Source organism: Salmo salar, chromosome ssa04 (genome assembly GCF_905237065.1).
Source record: "Salmo salar chromosome ssa04, Ssal_v3.1, whole genome shotgun sequence".
NCBI classification, from domain to species: Eukaryota; Metazoa; Chordata; class Actinopteri; order Salmoniformes; family Salmonidae; genus Salmo; species Salmo salar.
The window spans coordinates 83,524,207-83,543,980 of NC_059445.1; the positions used below are offsets into that span (position 1 = coordinate 83,524,207).

Below are 19,774 nucleotides of genomic sequence, written 5' to 3' on the forward strand. Positions count from 1 at the left end.
CCTTAGTCCTAACTAACATTAGGGGCTCCTGAGTGGCGCAGCATTCTAAGGCACTGCATCTCAGTGCTAGGGTATCGGCACTACATACCCTGGTTCGATTCCAGGCTGGGTGGTGCACAATTGGCCCATTGTTGTTAAGGTTTGGCCAAGGTTGGTCGTCATTGTAAATAAGAATTTGTTCTTAACTGACTTGCCTAGTTAAATAAAGAGTAAAATAAAAAATTAAATAGTCTCACCGTAAACCTAACCTGCATGTCCCAAATACCACCCTATTCCCTTTATAGTGCACTCCTTTTGACCAAAGTACACAGTATAGGGAGGGGACAGAGTGAGTGTCACCTGGCTCTGGATCAGATTCCTGATCTCATTCTTCTGTCTCTGGATGATGGCGTGTTTCTTCTGCGTCAGCGAAGCCTCCCGTTCACTTTGTACCTCATTCTCGAAACGCTTCGTTGTATGCTGAAGAAAAAAACACATGAAAAAGTATTGGATTCCTAGCTATGATTTTTACAACTGGTTTTCAAATCTGTAAATGCATAATTCCTAGTGCACTGTATATTAACCCCTAAAAGTCGATTGCACTTTTAATGCATGGGTGTGTCATAGTTCATATTAAGACCAACACGTACATGAATTACAACATTATTTGAAATACAAATTGTCTTTTGTTTTTTTGCATTTAAGAACTTTTTCTATATAAAAACTGGTAGCTTTTTCCTTAAACCAGTTGCTAAAAGCCGTCCACGGAGCTTAGGAGCAGAGGCTAAGATCCGTATTTATTTTCAATTACCTTGTTATGTTTATTCAGAGATCCATTACAACCAGCACCCCCCCCCCCATGTTAGAGGACGGAAATAACACTTCACACACTAGCTAAGAAATAGGTTACATTATCACATTATAGCAGCTACCCAAAGGAAACCCAGAGGGTCTCCCTATCCATCCATCCCCTCCCATCACTCTGGATGTGTCCCAAACGGCACCCTATTCACTCACACACACACGCACACACATGCACACGCACGTCAAAAGATTGGACACACCTACTTATTGAAAGGTTTCTTTATTTGTAGTATTTTCTACATTGTAGAATAATGACGAAGACATCAAAACAATGAAATAACACACATGGAATCAGGTACTAACCCCAAAAAAAGTGTTAAACAAATCAAAAGATTTTATATTTGAGATTCTTCAAAGTAGCCACCCTTTGCCTTGACAGCTTTGCACACTCTTGGCATTCTCTCAACCAGCTTCATGAGGTAGTCAACTGGAATGCATTTCAATTAACAGGTGTCCCTTGTTAAAAGGGAAGGAAATACTCCACAAATTAATGCATTTGAGCCAATCAGTTGTGTTGTGACAAGGTAGGGGTGGTATACAGAAGATTATGGCAAGAACAGCTCAAATAATCAAAGAGAAACGACAGTCCATCATTACTTTCAGACATGAAGGTCAGTCAATGCAGAAAATTCCAAGAACTTTCAGTTTCTTCAAGTGCAGTCACAAAAACATCAAGCGCAATGATGAAACTGGTTCTCATGAGGACCGCCACAGGAAAGGAAGACCCAGAGTTACCTCTGCTGCAGAAGATAAGTTCCTTAGGTACCAGCCTCAGATTGCAGCACACATAAACACTTCAGAGTTCAAGTAACAGACACATCTCAACATCAACTGTTCACAGGAGACTGCACAAATCAGGCCTACATGGTCGAATTGCTGCAAAGAAACGACTATTAAAGGACACCAATAAGAAGAAGAGACTTGCTTGGGCAAAGAAACACGAGCAATGGACATTAGACCAGTGGAAATCTGTCCACCGGTCTGATGAGTCCAAATTTGAGATTTTTGGTTCCATCCGCTGTGTCTTTGTGAGACGCAGAGTAGGTGAACAGATGATCTCCGCATGTGTGGTTCCCACCGTGAATCATGGAGGAAGAGGTGTGATTGTGATTTGCTGGTGACACTGTGATTTATTTAGAATTCAAGGCACACTTAACCAGCATGGCTACCACAGCATTCTGCAGCGATACGCCATCCCATCATTTGTTTTTCCAACAGGACAATGACTCAACACACCTCCAGGCTGTGTAAGGGCTATTTGACCAAGAAGGAGAGTGATGGAGTGATGGTTTGGGATGAGTTGGACCACAGAGTGAAGGAAAAGCAGCCAACAAGTACTCAGCATATGTGGGAACTCCTTCAAGACTGTTGGAAAAGCATTCCATCTGAAGCTGGTTGAGAGAATGCCAAGAGTGTGCAAAGCTGTCATCAAGGCAAAGGGTGGCTACTTTGAAGAATCTCAAATATATTTTGATTTGTTTAACACTTTTTTGGTTACTACATGATTCCATATGTGTTATTTCATTGTTTTGATGTCTTCACTATTATTCTACAATGTAGAAAATAGTACAAATAAAGAAAAACCCTAGAATGAGTAGGTGTGTCCAAACTTGACTGGTACTGTATGTATATATGTACACAGTGCATTCGGAAAGTATTAAGACCTCTTTCCATTTTAAACATTTTGTTACAGCCTTATTCTAAAATGGACTAAATAACAATTTTTCCTCATCAATCTACAGACATATTTTTTGCAAATGTATTAAAATAAACAGCAATACCTTATTTACATAAGTATTCAGACCATTTGCTATGAGACTCGAAAATTGAGCTCAGGTGGATCCTGTTTCCATTGATCATCCTTGAGATGTTTCTACAACTTGATTGGAGTCCACCTGTGGTAAATTCAATTGAATCGACATGATTTGGAAAGGCACACACCTGTCTATGTAAAAGGTCCCACAGTTGACAGTGCATGTCAGAGCAAAAACCAAGCTGTGAGGTCAATGGAAATGTCCGAGACAGGATTCTGTCAAGGCACAGATCTGGGGAAGGGTACCAAAAATATTCTGCAGCATTGAAGGTCCCCAAGAACACAGTAGCCTCCATCATTGTTAAATGGAAGAAGTTTGGAACCACCAAGACTCTTCCTAGAGCTTGCCGCCAGACCAAACTGAGCAATCGGGGGAGAAGGACCTTGTTCAGGGAGGTGACCAAGAACCCGATGGTCACTGACAGAGCTCCTCTGTGGAGATGTGAGAAACTTCCAGAAGGACAAACATCTCCGCAGCACTCCACCAATCAGGCCTTTATGGTAGAGTAGCAAGACGGAAGCCACTCCTCAGTAAAAGGCACATGACAGCCGGCTTGGAGTTTGCCAAAAGGCACCTAAAGGTCTGTCAGACAATGAGAAACAAGATTCTCTGGTCTGATGCCAAGCTTCACATCTGGAGTAAACCTGGCACCATCCCTATGGTGAAGCATGGTGGTGGCAGCATCATGCTGTGGTGATGTTTTTCAGCAGGAAGGACTGGGAGACTAGTCAGGATCAAGGGAAAGATGAACAGAGCAAAGTACAGTGAGATCCTTGATGAAAACCTGCTCCAGACCTCAGACTGGGGCGAAGGTTCACCTTCCAACAGGACAACGACTATAAGCCCGCAGCAGAGACAACACAGGAGTGGCTTCGGGACAAGACTATGAATTTCCTTGAGTGGCCCAGCCAGAGCCCTGACTTGAACCCCATCGAACATCTCTGGAGACATGAAAATAGCTGTGCAGCGATGCTCCCCATCCAACCTGACAAAGCTTGAGAGGATCTTCAGAGAAGAATGGGAGAAACTCCTTAAATACAGGGGTGCCAAGCTTGTAGCGTCATACCCAAGAAGACTCGAGGCTGTAATCGCTGCCAAAGGTGCTTCAACAAAGTACTGAGGAAAGGGTATGAATACTTACGTAAATATTTTCAATACATTTGCAAAAATGTCTGAAAACCTGTTTTGGCTTTGTCATTTTGGTGTATTGTGTGTAGAATGATGAAGGGGGAAAAAATGCTATTTAATTCATTGTAGAATAAGGCTGTAACGTAACAAAATATGGAAAAAGTCGAGGGGTCTGAATACTTTCCGAAAGCACTGTATTTTTTATTTTTTTTATTTAACAAGGAAAGTCAGTTAAGAACAAATTATTATTTACAATGACGACCTACACCGGCCAAACCCGGACGATGCTGGGCCAATTGTGCGCCGCCCTATGGGACTCCCAATCACAGCCGGTTGTGATACAGCCTGGATGTGTGTGTGATATATACAGTGGGCTCCAAAATTACTGGCACCCCTGACTGACAATGCACAAACAATACTTTAAAAAATATAAACAATATAATTATAGAGATGAACTCAAAATACCAACGTGAGAAATACTGTACTTTATTAATGTTTCAATGGAACCAACCAAAATCATACAATTCTTTAATACAAAATAAATTTAACAAAAATCAAGGTTTCATAATTATTGGCACTCCTCATTTAGTACTTAGTGCAACCACCTCTGGCAAGGATAACAGCATGGAGTCTTTTCCTGTAATGTTTGACAAGGTTAAGGAACACATTTGGAGAGATTTTGGACCATTCCTCTATGCAGATCCTTTCAAGATCCTTCACATTCTTGGGTTTGTGCTTATCAACTGCCCTCTTCCACTCAGCCCACAGGTTTTCTATTGGATGAAGGTCCGGCAACTGAGATGGCCATGGCAGAACATTGATTTTGTTGTCACAGAACCATTTCTGTGTGGATCTTGAGGTATGTTTTGGATCATTGTCTTGTTGGAAAGTCCACCTACGGCCAAGTCCTAGCCTTCTGGCAGAGGCAACCAGATTGTCAGCCACAATTGCCTGATACTTGAAGGAATTCATTATGCCATCAATCTTAACCAGTGCCTCTGGACCTCTGGAATTAAAACAGCCCCAAAACATCACTGACACCCCTCCATATTTCACCGTGGGTATGAGGTTCCTCTCCTTGTATGCATCTCTGTTTCGACGTCAAACATGCCGATGCTGTATCTGACCAAAACGTTCAATTTTGGTCTCATCTGACCAGAGCACCTTCTTCCAGTCATAATTGAAATGACATTTGGCGAACTCCAAGCGCTTGCGTCTGTGTCTTGGGGTCAGAAAGGGCTTTCTTCTGGCAACCCTTCCAAAGAGCCTGTGGTTGTGGAGGTGGCATCTGATGGTGCTTTTTGAAACCTGGTGACCCCAAGACGCCACCAAGGCCTGCAATTCTTTCACAGTGATTCTTGGGGATTTTGTTGCTTCTTTCACCATCCTCCTCCCTATCCTGGGGGGGCAAAATGCATTTGCATCCTCTATCCGTGAGGTTTTCAACTGTTCCATATCTTTTGAATGTTTTTATAATTGCCCTGACAGTGCTCAGTGGTATATTCAATCGTTTGTGGATCTTCTTGTAGCCATTACCAGATTTATGAAGGTCTACGACCATCTGTCTGTTTTAAACTGCCAGTTCTTTTGTTTTCTTTATGGTGTTGGATGACAGCGGGATATTGCATGTGTGTTACCTCATTTTTATACCCTAGTGAAACAGGAAGTGATGTAATGGCTCAATATAGTTCCTTAAGACTTAGATAAACTTAAAATAAGTGGAATTTAATTTGTGGTTTAATTTTGGTAGATGTTATTTACAATAATCTTTAAGGGTGCCATTAATTGTGAAACCTTGATTTGGAGAACATTGATTTTTAATTAAATCAATAAATAATTTTGGTTGGTTCCATTGAAACCAGCCATTATTTCTCACATGTTGGTATTTTGAGTTCATCTCTATAATTATATTGTTTATATTTGTTTAAGTATTGTTTGTGCATTGTCAGTCAGGGGTGCCAGTAATTTTGGATCCCACTGTATATATATATATATATATATATATATATATATATATATATATATATATATATATCTATGGGCCCTGGTTGAAAAGTAGTGCACTATAAAGGGAATAGGGGGCTATTTGAGATGCAACCAGCCAGCCGTGTCTCACAACCAGGAAGTTCACTGGACATTTTATGCTTTAGAGAATTATAATTTTTCTATGTAGAGGAATAAAAGAAGGTGGACAATGTTAACTCCCCTGCCGTCCTCTACCTCTTCTCTCCTTCTTCTCATTCACACACACACACACACACACACACACACACACACACACACACACACACACACACACACACACACACACACACACACACACACACACACACACTCTCTCTGGGGTATTTGGATTGCAGAGTGCTGGCGGTGCAGTGCTATGTGAAGCTGAAGTTGTAGGGAGTGAACAAATTATATCCTGAGGCCGCATTCATTGTAGCTGGGGACTTTCCGAATTTCCTCCTGAAATTCTATCAACACATCTCCTGTCCTACACGCGGAGAGCATACGCTTGACAATTGTTACTCTCCCCTCCGGGACGGCTACAAGGCCCTCCCCCCGCACTCGCTCTGGCAAATCAGATCACGCTCCATCTTGCTCCTCCCCTCCTATAGGCAGAAACTTAAGCAGGAAGCACCAGTGGTAAGGACTGTTCAACGTTGATCTGACCAATCAGAATCTATGCTTCAGGACGGTTTTGATCACACGGACTGGGAAATATTCCCGGGTCGCCTCTGAGAATAATATAGTAGGACTCGGTTCATCAGGAAGTGCATAGAGGATGGTGTTCCCCCTGATGATTAGAACTTATCCAAAACAAAAACCCGTGGATAGATGGTAGCATTCGTACAAAAAACTTAAAGCGCGAACCACCACATTTAAAACACGCAAGGTGACTGGGAACATGGACAAACAGACCAGCTATGACCTCCGTAAGGTGATCAAAGAGGCAAAACAACAGTACAGAGATGATTTGATTCGCAATTCAACAGCTCATTTACATTTGAGTCATTTAGCAGACGCGCTTATCCAGAGCGACTTACAGTAGTGAATGCATACATCTCATTTCATACATTTTTTTTTCTGTGCTGGCCCCCCGTGGGAATCGAACCCACAACCCTGGCGTTGCAAACACCATGCTCTACCAACTGAGCTACAGCTCAGACACGAGACCCATGTGCCAGGGACTCCAGACAATCATAGATTATAAATGGATAGCAAGCCAAGTCGCAGACACTGACGCCTCTCTCCTGGACAAGCTTAACACCTTCTCCCACTTCGAGGAAAACAACACAGAGCAGCCGACGTTTGCCCCCATCGCTCACGAGGAATGTGTGCTCCCGATCTCCGAGGTTGACGTAAGAAATTCAATCTTGTTAACCCTCGCAAGGCTGCCAGCCCAGATGGCATCCCAAGTCGCGTCCTCATTGCATGTACAGACCAGCTGGCTGGAGTGTTTACGAACATATTCAATCTCTACCTATACCAGTCTGTTGTCCCCACTTGCTTCACGATGCCAACCATTGTTCATATACCCAAGAAAGCTAAATGTAACTGAACTAAATGACTATCCCCTAGTATTACTCACTTCTGTCATCATGAAGTGCTTTGAGAGACTAGTTAAGGTTCATATCACCTCCACCTTACCTGACACCCTAGACCCAATACAATTTGCATACCGCCCCAACAGATCCACGGACAACGTAATCTCCATTGCACTGCACACTGCCCTATCCCACCTGGACAAGAGGAATATATATGTAACAATTCTGTTCATAGACTACAGCTCAGCCCTCAACACTTCAGTGCTCTCCATGTTCATCACTAAGCTCTGGGCCCTGGGTCTGAACCCCTCCCTTTGCAACTGGGTCCTGGACTTCCTGACAGGCCGACCTCAGGTGCTGAAGGTAGGCAATAACACCTCCGCCACACTGATCCTCAACATGGGGGCCCCACAAGGGTGTGTTCTCAGCCCCCTCCTGTACTCCCTTGTTCACCCATGACTGTATGGCCACGCACGTCTCCAACTCAATCATCACGTTTGCTGACGACAACAGTGGTAGGCCTGATTACCAACAACGATGAGATTCCTGGAAAATAACCTCTCCCTCAGACGACAGCGTGGTGAAGAAGGCGCAATAGCACCTCTTCAACCTCAGGAGGCTGAAGAAATTTGGCTTGGCCCCTAAGACCCTCACAAACTTCTACAGATGCACCATCCTGTCGGGCTTTAACACCGCCTGGTACAGCAACTGCACCACAGGGCTTTCCAGAGGGTGGTGCGGTCAGCCCAACACATCATCCAGTGCACACTACCTGCCATTCAGGACATCTACACCACCCGGTGTCACAGGAAGGACAAGAAGATCATCAAGGACCTCAGCCACCCGAGCCACGGCCTGTTCACCCCGCTATCATCCAGAAGGCGGAGACAGTACAGGTGGCATCAAAGCTGATAGAATCTGTTTATCTCCAGGTCATCAGATTGTTAAACAGTCATCACTAGCTGGCCTTCGCCCAGTATCCTTCCCTGAACCTTAGACATTGTCACTAGTCAGATACCAGCCAGTAATCTACCCTGCAACTTAGAGACTTAAGAGTCATTAAACACTGGACACTTTAAATGTTTACATAATGTTCACTGAGTACTGCCCCTATATATAGGACCATCCACCCCTACCTGGGATATGGATGCATGAAGACCTGAGGGTGGAAACGTTGTAACAATAAAAAATAAAAAAAATCACCTGGGAGCATGAATGCATTCAACTGAAATGTGGCTTCCACATTTAACCCAACCCCTCTGAATCAGAGAGGTGCAGAGGGCTGTCATAATCCACATCAACGGCTTTGGCACCCGGGGAACAGTGGGTTAACTGCCTTGTCAGCGACAGATTTTTACCTTGTCAGCTCAGGGATTCAAGTCAGCAACCTTTCAGTTACTGGCTCAACGCTCTAACCACTAGGCTACAGCAGTGTTTAGAATTTTCCATTTAATTTTCCATACTGTTTTACCCACTTTATACTGTATGCCTATACTGTTTTCTAGTCATGGCTCCTCCTATATAACTGCTGCAGTAAACACATTTTCTATTCACATACACACCATTCATATGCATCGGCTGTCCCCACTAGGTATTTTATTTGTATTTTTTTGGTATTTGATTAGGATCCCCATTAGCTGTTGCAAAAGCAGCAGCTACTCTTCCTGGGGTCCACACAAAACATGAAACATAATACAGAACATCAATAGACAAGAACAGCTCAAGGACAGAATGACATACATTTTTTTTTATAAAGGCACACGTAGCCTACATATCAATGTATACACACAAACTATTTAGGTCCAATAGGGGAGAGGCGTTGTGCCGCGAGGTGTTGCTTTATCCGTTTATTGAAACCAAGTTTGCTGTTTATTTGAGCAATATGAGATGGAAGGAAGTTCCATGCAATAAGGGCTCTATATAATATGGAATGTTTTCTTGAATTTGTTCTGGATTTGGGGACTATGAAAAGACCCCTGTTGGCATGTCTGGTGGGATAAGTGTGTGTCAGAGCTGTGTGTAAGTTGACTATGCAAACAATTTGGGATTTCCAACAAGAAGTGATGCAGTCAGTCTCTCCTCAACTCTTAGCCAAGAGAGACTGGCATGCATAGTATTTATATCAGCCCTCTGATTACAATTAAGAGCAAAACGTGCTGCTCTGTTCTGGGCCAGCTGCAGCATAATTAGGTCTTTCCTTGCAGCACTGGACCACACGACTGGACAATAATCAAGATTAGACAAAACTAGAGCCTGCAGAACTTGCTTTTTGGAGTGTGGTGTCAAAAAAAGCAGAGCATCTATTTATTTTACGGACAGACCTCTCCCCATCTTTACAACCTTTGAATCTGTATGTTTTGACCATGACGGTTTACAATCTAAGGTAACGCCAAGTAATTTAGTCTCCTCAACTTGTTCAACAGCCACACCATTCATTACCATACTCAGCTGAGGTCTAGAGCTTAAGGAATGATTTGTACCAAATACAATCCTCTTAGTTTTACAGATGTTCAGGACCAGTTTATTACTGACCACCCATTCCAAAACAGACTGCAACTCTTTGTTAAGGGTTTCAGTGACTTCATTAGCTGTGGTTGCTGATGCGTATATGGTTGAATCATCAGCATACATGGACGCGCATGCTTTGTTTAATGCCAGTGGCAGGTCATTGGTAAAAATAGAAAAGAGTAGAGGGCCTAGAGAGCTGCTGTGTGTTACACCACACTTCACATGTTTGACATTAGGGAAGCGTCCATTAAAAAAAAAAAAAAACTCAGATCTATTAGATAGATTGCCATATCGTGGATTCAGAGCTGAGGTTGAAAAGCCATAACAAGTTTTTTTCAACAAGTCATGGTCAATACAATCAAAGGCAGCACTGAAATCTAACAGTACAGCTCCCACAATCTTCTTATTATCAATGTCTTTCAACCAATCATCAGTCATTTGTGTCAGTGCAGTACACGTTGAGTGCCATTCTCTATAAAACATGCTGAAAGTATGTTGTTAATTTGTTTACAGAGAAGCATTGTATTTGGTCAAACACCATTTTTTCCAACAGTTTGCTAAGAGCTGGCAGCAAGCTTATAAACTCAGCAAAAAAAGAAACGTCCTCTCACTGTCAACTGCATTTATTTTCACCAAACTTAACGTGTAAATATTTGCATGAACATAACAAGATTCAACAACTGAGACAAACTGAACAACAAGTTCCACAGACGTGTGACTAACAGAAATGGAATAATGTGTGCCTGGGTCAAAATCAAAAGTAACAGTCAGTATCTGGTGTGGCCACCAGCTGTATTAAGTACTGCAGTGCATCTCCTCCTCATGGACTGCATCAGATTTGCCAGTTATTGCTGTGAGATGTTACCCCACTCTTCCACCAAGGCACCTGCAAGTTCCCGGACATTTCTGGGGGGAATGGCCCTAGGCCTCCCCTCTGATCCAACAGGTCCCAGAAGTGCTCAAAGGGATTGAGATCCGGGCTCTTCGCTGGCCATGGCAGCTCCAGAGTACAGGCCTAGGGGTAACGTTCATTCCTTCCTTATTTGGATTTTTACGAATTATCTTTGAAAGACAGGGTCCTGAAAAAGGGACGTTTCTTTTTTTGTTGTTGCTGAGTTTAGGTCTGCTATTAGAACCAGTAAAGGCCACTTTACCACTCTTGGGTAGCAGAATTACTTTTGCTTCTCTCCAGGCCTGAGGCCAAATACTTTCCTCTAGGCTCAGATTAAAAATATGACAGATAGGAGTGGCTATAAAGTCAGCTACCATCCTCAGTAGCTTTCCATCTAAATTGTCAATGCCAGGAGATTTGTCATTATTGATCATTAACAATTTTTCCACCTCTCCCACACTAACTTTACAAAATTCTAATTTGCAATGCTTTTCTTTCATTATTAGTTTTTTTTATGCATGAATATAATTGCTCACTGTTCGTCGTTGGCATTTCCTGCCTAAGTTTGCCCACTTTGAAACAAATCATGAAATAATTGGCAACATCAAATGGTTTTGTGATGAATAAGCCATCTCATTCAATGAAAGATGGAGTTGAATTTGTCTTTCTGCCCATAATTTCATTTAAAGTACTCCAAAGTTTTTCCCCCCCATTATTCTTTATATCATTGATCTTGGCTTCATAATACAGTTTCTTCTTCTTTTTCTTGAGTTTAGTCACATAATTTCTCAATTTGCAGTAAGTCAGATGTGCAGCCAGACTTATTAGCCACTCCTTTTGCCCCATCTCTTTCAACCATACCGTTTTTCAATTCCTCATCAATCCATGGAGCCTTAACAGTTCTAACAGTCAGTTTCTTCACAGGTGCATGTTTATCAATAATTGGAAGAAGCAATTTCATAAATTAATCAAGGGCAGCATCTGGATGCTCCTCATTAATCACATCACACCAACAAATATATTTAACATCATCCACATAAGAGTCACAGCAAAATCTTTTGTATGATCTCTTATACACTATTTAAGGCCCAGCTGTTGGAACTTTCCTGGATATAGCCACTATATTGTGATCACCGCATACAATGGGTACGGATACAGCTTTAGAACAAAGTTCTACAGCATTGGTAAAAATGTGATCAATACATGTGGATGATCTTGTTCCTTTAGTGTTTGTAAAAACACCCTGGTAGGTTGATTAATAACCAGATTACAGTAAGACGTTTCCTCTTAAGCAGACAGCTTGATGAAAACCAGTTAATATTCAGGTCCCCAAGAAAGTAGACCTCTCTGTTTACATCGCATACACTACCAAGCATTTCAGATATATTATTTACATACTGACTGTTAGCACTTGGTGGCCTATAGCAACACCCCAAACGGAAAGATGTGCCAAGTGAACCTGCAACCACAACACTTCAATAACACTTGACATAAGATCTTCTCTAAGCATTACAGGGATATGGCTCTGAATATATACAGCAACATCTCTCCCATAAGCATTTCTGTCTCTTCTATAAATGTTATATCCTTGTATTGCTACTGATGTATCATCAAATGAATTATCTAAGTAAGTGGCTAATATATGAATGTTATCTGACGTTAGCAAGTAATTGATTTCATGAACCTTATTTCTAAGGCTACATATATTAATATGGGCTATTTTCATCCCTTTCCTGGGTAGCTTATCAGATATAGACATACTACTGAAAAGAGCAAACAAAGCAAGAGAAAGAAAATACATTCAGCAGTCCATTAATCAGTTAGTGTGTGTGTGTGTGTGTGTGTGTGTGTGTGTGTGTGTGTGTGTGTGTGTGTGTGTGTGTGTGTGTGTGTGTGTGTGTGTGTTTGTGCTGAGGGGTTGAAGCTATGAACCCAAAGGCTTGGCTCTCTCATCCCTTCCAGGCTTCTGGGAGGGAGGGTGAACAATGAGCCTGTCATAGCAGATGTAAGCAATGTCCCCACGCGCTCTGGCAGCTTTCATGGCTGGGATCAGTTCTTTCCTCTTCTGGCACACAGCTTCAGGATAGTCCTCATTGAGGAAGATATACGTTCCTCTCGAGTTCTTGGCGCTTTCCAGAACAGCTACCTTGTCCTTGAACCTCAGGAACTTGACCACTATCGGCCTGGGCCTGTCACCTGGGCCGGTGGTGGGTTTTCCAGTCCTGTGGGCGGGCGCTGCACCTCAATCTTCCTATGGTTCATCTACAATTTCTCAGAGATCATTTCTCTCACTTTGTCCTCAGACTCCGTCCAGGTCTCATGTGGAGATTCTGCAATTCCGTCCACAACCATGTTGTTCTGCCTTGATTGTACCTCGAGATAGTCTGATTTATCTGTCATTGTTATCATGGATTAACACACAGAACTGATGTCATCTCTCAATGACTTACAGATTGCTGTTATCTTGCCCTTCTGTTTCAACTCATTGAGCTGACCCTGGGAGAACTGCAAACTGTTCTTCAGGTCCTGGACCTCTCTGGTCAGGTTGTCCATTCTTTTATTAGTAGAATCCATGGGTATTTGGACTAAACTCTTGAAACTATTTTCTTGTTGTTGTAACAACTGCTTATAGGTCTCTTTTTGTTTGTTTAAAAGATCCTTCACGTGTGATAGAGAGATACCACTGTCCTCAACGGTTCTCCCACCGGCTTTGGTCTTTGTCATGGTAGCTAGCAACGTATGTTAGGCTGTTACTCCTCTCAGTTCCAGACAGGGCAGGTCACGGGGAAGATTGAAAACAACAAACAGCAGGGATCTAGACAGCCACAAACCCAAAACAATCCGCGGTGCCAGCCACAATTGTTAACCTCTCTAGGGTAGGGGGCAGTATTTGCACGGCCGGATAAAAAACGTACCCGATTTAATCTGGTTATTACTACTGCCCAGAAACTAGAATATGCATATAATTGTTTGATTTGGATAGAAAACACCCTAAAGTTTCCAAAACTGTTTGAATGGTGTCTGTGAGTATAACAGAACTCATATGGCAGGCAAAAACCTGAGAAGATTCCAAACAGGAAGTGCCCTCTCTGACCATTTCTTGGCCTTCTACCCTCTCTTTATTGAAAACTGAGGATCTCTGCTGTAACGTGACACTTCCTACGGCTCCCATAGGTTCTCAGAGGGCGCCAGAACGTTAAATGATTACTTTGCAGCCCATGGCTGAAAAACAGTAGCGCATTTGGTAAGTGGTCGATCTGAGAACAATGAGACGGGGGCGCGCGTGCACATGAAGAGTCCATTTTAGATTTTTAGTCTTTGAACGAAAACAGGGTTTCCCGGTCGGAATATTATCGCTTTTTTACGAGAAAAAAAATCGCATAAAAATGTATTTTAAACAGCGGTTGACATGCTTCGAAGTACGGTAATGGAATATTTAGAATTTTTTTGTCACGATACGCGAGAACCAAACCAACATTTGTTATTGAAGTAGAAGTCCTGGGAGTGCATTCTGACGAAGAACAGCAAAGGTAATCCAATTTTTCTTATAGTAAATCTGAGTTTGGTGAGTGCCAAACTTGGTGGGTGTCAAAATAGCTAGCAGTGATGGCGAGCTATCTAATCAGAATATTGCAAAATGTGCTTTTGCCGAAAAGCTATTTTAAAATCGGACATAGCGATTGCATAAAGGAGTTCTGTATCTATAATTCTTAAAATATAGTTATGTTTTTTGTGAACGTTTATCGTGAGTAATTTAGTAAATTCACCGGAAGTTTGCGGTGGGTATGCTAGTTCTGAACGTCACATGCTAATGTAAAAAGCTGGTTTTTGATATAAATATGAACTTGATTGAACAAAACATGCATGTATAACATAATGTCCTAGGAGTGTCATCTGATGAAGATCATCAAAGGTTAGTGCTGCATTTAGCTGTGGTTTGGGTTTATGTGACATTATATGCTAGCTTGAAAAATGGGTGTCTGATTATTTCTGGCTGGGTACTCTGCTGACATAATCTAATGTTTTGCTTTCGTTGTAAAGCCTTTTTGAAATCGGACAGTGTGGTTAGATTAACGAGAGTCTTGTCTTTAAAATGGTGTAAAATAGTCATATGTTTGAGAAATTGAAGTAATAGCATTTCTAAGGTATTTGAATATCGCGCCACGGGATTCCACTGGCTGTTGAGTAGGTGGGACGATTTCATCCCACATACCCTAGAGAGGTTAACCACATCGCAGGCTGCGTACAAGAAAACCCAGCTAGCTTGATATGCAGCTAGCTAGCAGCTAGGCTAGCTGCGAAGCCAAATAGCTCCTCAGACCCGTCCTTGGTCGGCAGGATCACTGGAAAGATACAAGCGCTCCCAGCAACTGATTCCAACTGCGTTGCTGGTTCCAAACTAAGACGCTAGATAGCTACCAAGGACCTTCCAATACACTTTCAAACAACAAACTTTTCAAACAAATAAAAACTGAGCTCTTCGGTTAAAGAAGGATTTTAAGCCTTAAGACAATTGAGACATAGTGTGCCATTCAGAGGGTGAATGGGCAAGACAAAATATGTAAGTGCCTTTTATATGGGGTATGGTAGTAGGTGCCAGGCGCACCAGTTTTAGTGTGTGCTTCAAGATGTCCACCATTATTCCTGGACCCAAGAAAGAAAACGGTAACTGAACTCAATGACTATCGCCACGTAGCACTCACTTCTGTCATCATGAAGTGCTTTGAGAGGCTAGTTAAAAATCATATCACCTCCACCTTACCCGACACCCTAGACCCACTTCAATTTGCATACCGCCCCAATAGATCCACAGACAATGCAATCGCACTGCACTATTCCATCTGGACAAGAGGAATACATATGTAAGAATGCTGTTCATTGACTATAGCTCAGCCTTCAACACCATAGTACCCTCCAAGCTCATCATTAAGCTCGGGGCCCTGGGTCTGAACCCCGCCCTGTGCAACTGAGTTCTGGACTTGCTGACGGGCCGAGCCCAGGTGGTGAAGGTAGGAAACAACACCTCCATTTCACTGATCCTCAACACAGGGGCCCCACAAGGGTGCGTGCTCAGCCCAAGCCACAGCCTATTCACCCCGCTACCATCCAGAAGGCGAGGCCAGTACAGGTGCATCAAAGCTGGGACCGAGAGACTGAAAAACAGCTTCTATCTCAAGGCCATCAGACTGTTAAATAGCCATCACTTGCCGGCTACCACCTGATTACTCAACACTGCACCTTAGAGGCTGCTGCCCCAAGTACATAGACATGGAATCACTGGTCACATTAAAACTGGAACACTAGTCACTTTAATAATGTTTACATACTGCTTTACTCATTTCATATGTATGTACTGCATTCTATTCTACTGTATTTTAGTCATTGCCACTCTGACATTGCTCGTCCTAATATTTATACATTTCTTAATTTCATTCTTTTACTTTTAGAGTTGTGTGTATTGCGAATTGTTAGTTGGGAACACAAGCATTTCATTACACTAGCAATAACATCTGCTAAATGTGTGTATTTGGCCCCAAAAAATGTATTTGGTTTAAAGACTTATATATTCCGGACTCTGATCCAGAAGCTAATTCCATGCAATTTTATCCATTTTGCTATGGGATTTTGTATTTAAAATAGCGCATTCTAATATTTATACTATTGTGCATTCCATTTTAGTTACACTGTTTATACACACAGCTTATTTATTTATATACTGGATCATTGACATAGCTCATTATATATATATATATACATACATACATACATACATACATACATACATACATACATACATACATACATACACAGTTGAAGTTGGAAGTTAACATACACCTCAGCCAAATACATTTAAACTCTGTTTTTCACAATTCCTGGCATTTAATCCTAGTAAAAATTCCCTGTCTTAGGTCAGATAGGATCACCACTTTATTTTAAGAATGTGAAATGTCAGAATAATAGTAGAAAGAATGATTTATTTCAGATTTGATTTCTTTCATCCCATTCCCAGTGGGTCAGAAGTTTACATACACTCAATTAGTATTTGGTAGCACTGCCTTTAAATTGTTTAACTTGGGTCAAATGTTTTGGGTAGCCTTCCACAAGCTTCCCACAATAAGTTGGGTGAATTTTGGCCCATTCTTCCTGACAGAGCTGGTGTAACTGAATCAGGTTTGTAGGCCTCCTTGCTCGCACACGCTTTTTCAGTTCTGCTTGCAAATTTTCTATAGGTTTGAGGTCAGGGCTTTGTGATGGCCACTCCAATACCTTGACTTTGTTGTCCTTAAGCCATTTTGCCACAACTTTGGAAGTATACTTGGGGTCATTGTCCATTTGGAAGACCCATTTGCAACCAAGCTTTAACTTCCTGTCTGATGTCTTGAGATGTTGCTTCAATATATCCACGTACATTTTCCTTCCACAAAATAGATGGCATCATGAGAAGTGCACCAGTCCCTTCTGCAGCAAAGCACCCCCACAAAATGATGCTGCCACCCCCGTGCTTCACAGTTGGGATGGTGTTCTTCGGCTTGCAAGCCTCCCCCTTCTTCCTCCAAACATAACGATGGTCATTATGACCAAACAGTACCATTTTTGTTTCATCAGACCAGAGGAACATTTCTTCAAAAAGTATGATCTTTGTCCCCATGTGCAGTTGCAAACCATAGTCTGGCTTTTCTATGGCGGTTTTGGAGCAGTGGCTTCTTCCTTGCTGAGCAGCCTTTCAGGTTATGTCGATATAGGACTCGTTTTACTGTGGATATAGATACTTTTGTACCTGTTTCCTCCAGCATCTTCACAAGGCCCTTTGCTGTTGTTCTGGGATTGATTTGCACTTTTCGCACCAAAGTACGTTCATCTCTAGGAGACAAAACGTGTCTCCTTCCTGAGCGGTATGACGGCTGCGTGGTCCCATGGTGTTTATACTTGCGTACTATTGTTTGTACAGATGAACGTGGTACCTTCAGGCATTTGGAAATTGCTCCCAAGGATGAACCAGACTTGTGGAGGTCTACAATTTTTTTTCTGAGGTCTTGGCTGATTTCTTTTGATTTTCCCATGATGTCAAGCAAAGAGGCACTGAGTTTGAAGGTAGGCCTTGAAATACATTCACAGGTACACCTAGAATTGACTCAAATGATGTCAATTAGCCTATCAGAAGTTTCTAAAGCCATGACATCATTTTCTGGAATTTCCCAAGTTTAAAGGCACAGTCAACTTAGTGTATGTAAACTTCTGATCCACTGGAATTGTGATACAGTGAATTATAAGTGAAATAATCTGTCTGTAAACAATTGTTGGAAAAATTACTTGTGTCATGCACAAAGTAGATGACCTAACCGACTTGCCAAAACTATAGTTTGTTAACAAGAAATTTGTGGAGTGGTTGAAAAACGAGGTTTAATGACTCCAACCTAAGTGTATGTAAACTTCAGACTTCAACTGTGTATGGCTGTTCATATCCTTATTATATCTACAGCTGTACATATAATTCCTAGTATATCTACTGCTGTACATATAATTCCTAGTATATCTACTGCTGTACATATCATTCTTAGTATATCTTCTGTAAATTCATCCGGTGTCGATACTGTACATATAGGTTGCATTTGGATTACTGTTACAGTGCTATTTGGGTTGTTAACCTTTTACTGTAGTGAGTTAATCAGAGTCACACAGTGTTTTTTGGTAGTCTTAAACAAATCTACTTTGGAACAAAAATGAATACATCTCATACACGGTTAGGGGTTTAACAAAAATAAGACACCTGTACCAAGTCAGATATAGAGTGGAAATGTATTACATTGAGTTTGCATCCAAATATTACATTTTATATACACATCACAGAAGACTGAAATATAACAAAACCATTTGACATAGAAACACTGGATTTTCAGCTGTTTAAAAAATATGTTTAATAATTATGAAATTATGAAGCATATTAATAACATTCCACCCATGAAGCCACTAGGTCACTTGACTGCAGGAAACTTGGATTCGTTCCGACATTTCTTGATTTCGTATATATATATTTTTTTAGTGATTATTTGTGTACTTATTTGACATTTTACTCCGTTGTTAGGAGCTAGTAACATAAGCATTTCGCTGACCCCGCTATAACATCTGCTAAACTGTGTAAACTTTGATTTGATTTTAAAGAGGTGGCCTGGTCGCTTGCTCTCTCCAGGGCGTCAGCTGTGCATAATTATATGAAGGGTCACATGTAGCCCAGCCTGAGAGCCGCCGTCCGGACATCACATCTGACTAAACCCCACAGAGACAGTACAGCACTGAGCTGAGCTGGCTTTGGCCCAGGAAGACAGGACGCATACAAAATGGAACCCTATTCCCAATACAGGGCACTACTTTTGACCAGGCAGCGTACACTATGTATGGGAATAGGGTGCAATGCCATTTGGGACTCCCATGAGGACAGGGAGCAGAGGGGTTCAACCTCAGTAGTAGTAACAACAACGGTAGTAGTCCAGTATAGTACGTACCTGGATCTCCATGATGACCACGCCGATGAACATGTTGAAGAAGATGAAGTAGCCGATAAGGATGAAGACGATGGTGAAGATGCGGCTGGAGTTCATCCCCAGGTCATCGAGGTTCTGCTGCAGATCAGTCCAACCATCTACCTGAGGAGAGCAGAGACGATAGGATAAGAGTTGAAAAATTCCAGTAGTTTTCCCAAAATGCCCAAGTTTTCCCAGAAATCACAGTTGGATGATTCCTGGAATCAGAAGGGAATATGGAAAACCTGGGAATTTGGGGGAAATTACCAGAATTTTGTAACCCTAGATGTTAATTATGTATGTTTCCTCAACATGCGCACTAAACAGACAGCATGTTGGGATATTGCGATGAAAGATACTGTTGTAGGAACATAACGTTGACATATTTCATACACGGCAGCACAACAAAAATGGCACTGACGTGAGAATACGACTGTCGACTGAACTGACAGTCTGGTGCAGGGGTTCTTTTTCAGCCTGGGACCCAAATGAGAAATGCACTGTTTTCCTGGGACCCAAGCTCAT

The 19,774-nt window shown here is 41.9% G+C and overlaps 1 protein-coding gene across 2 annotated transcripts in view; it reads right to left on the minus strand.

Moving 5' to 3' along the window:
• LOC106603966 (cation channel sperm-associated protein 3) overlaps positions 1–19,774 on the minus strand; it is a 28,474-nt gene that overhangs the window by 7,012 nt on the left and 1,688 nt on the right. For both annotated transcript variants that reach the window (XM_014198262.2, XM_014198264.2), the window contains 2 exons: positions 19,232–19,372; positions 340–459 (listed from right to left, as the gene is read on the minus strand). In XM_014198262.2, coding sequence (XP_014053737.1) covers positions 340–459; positions 19,232–19,372 — 261 coding nt within the window. The remainder of the gene's footprint in view (positions 1–339; positions 460–19,231; positions 19,373–19,774) is intronic.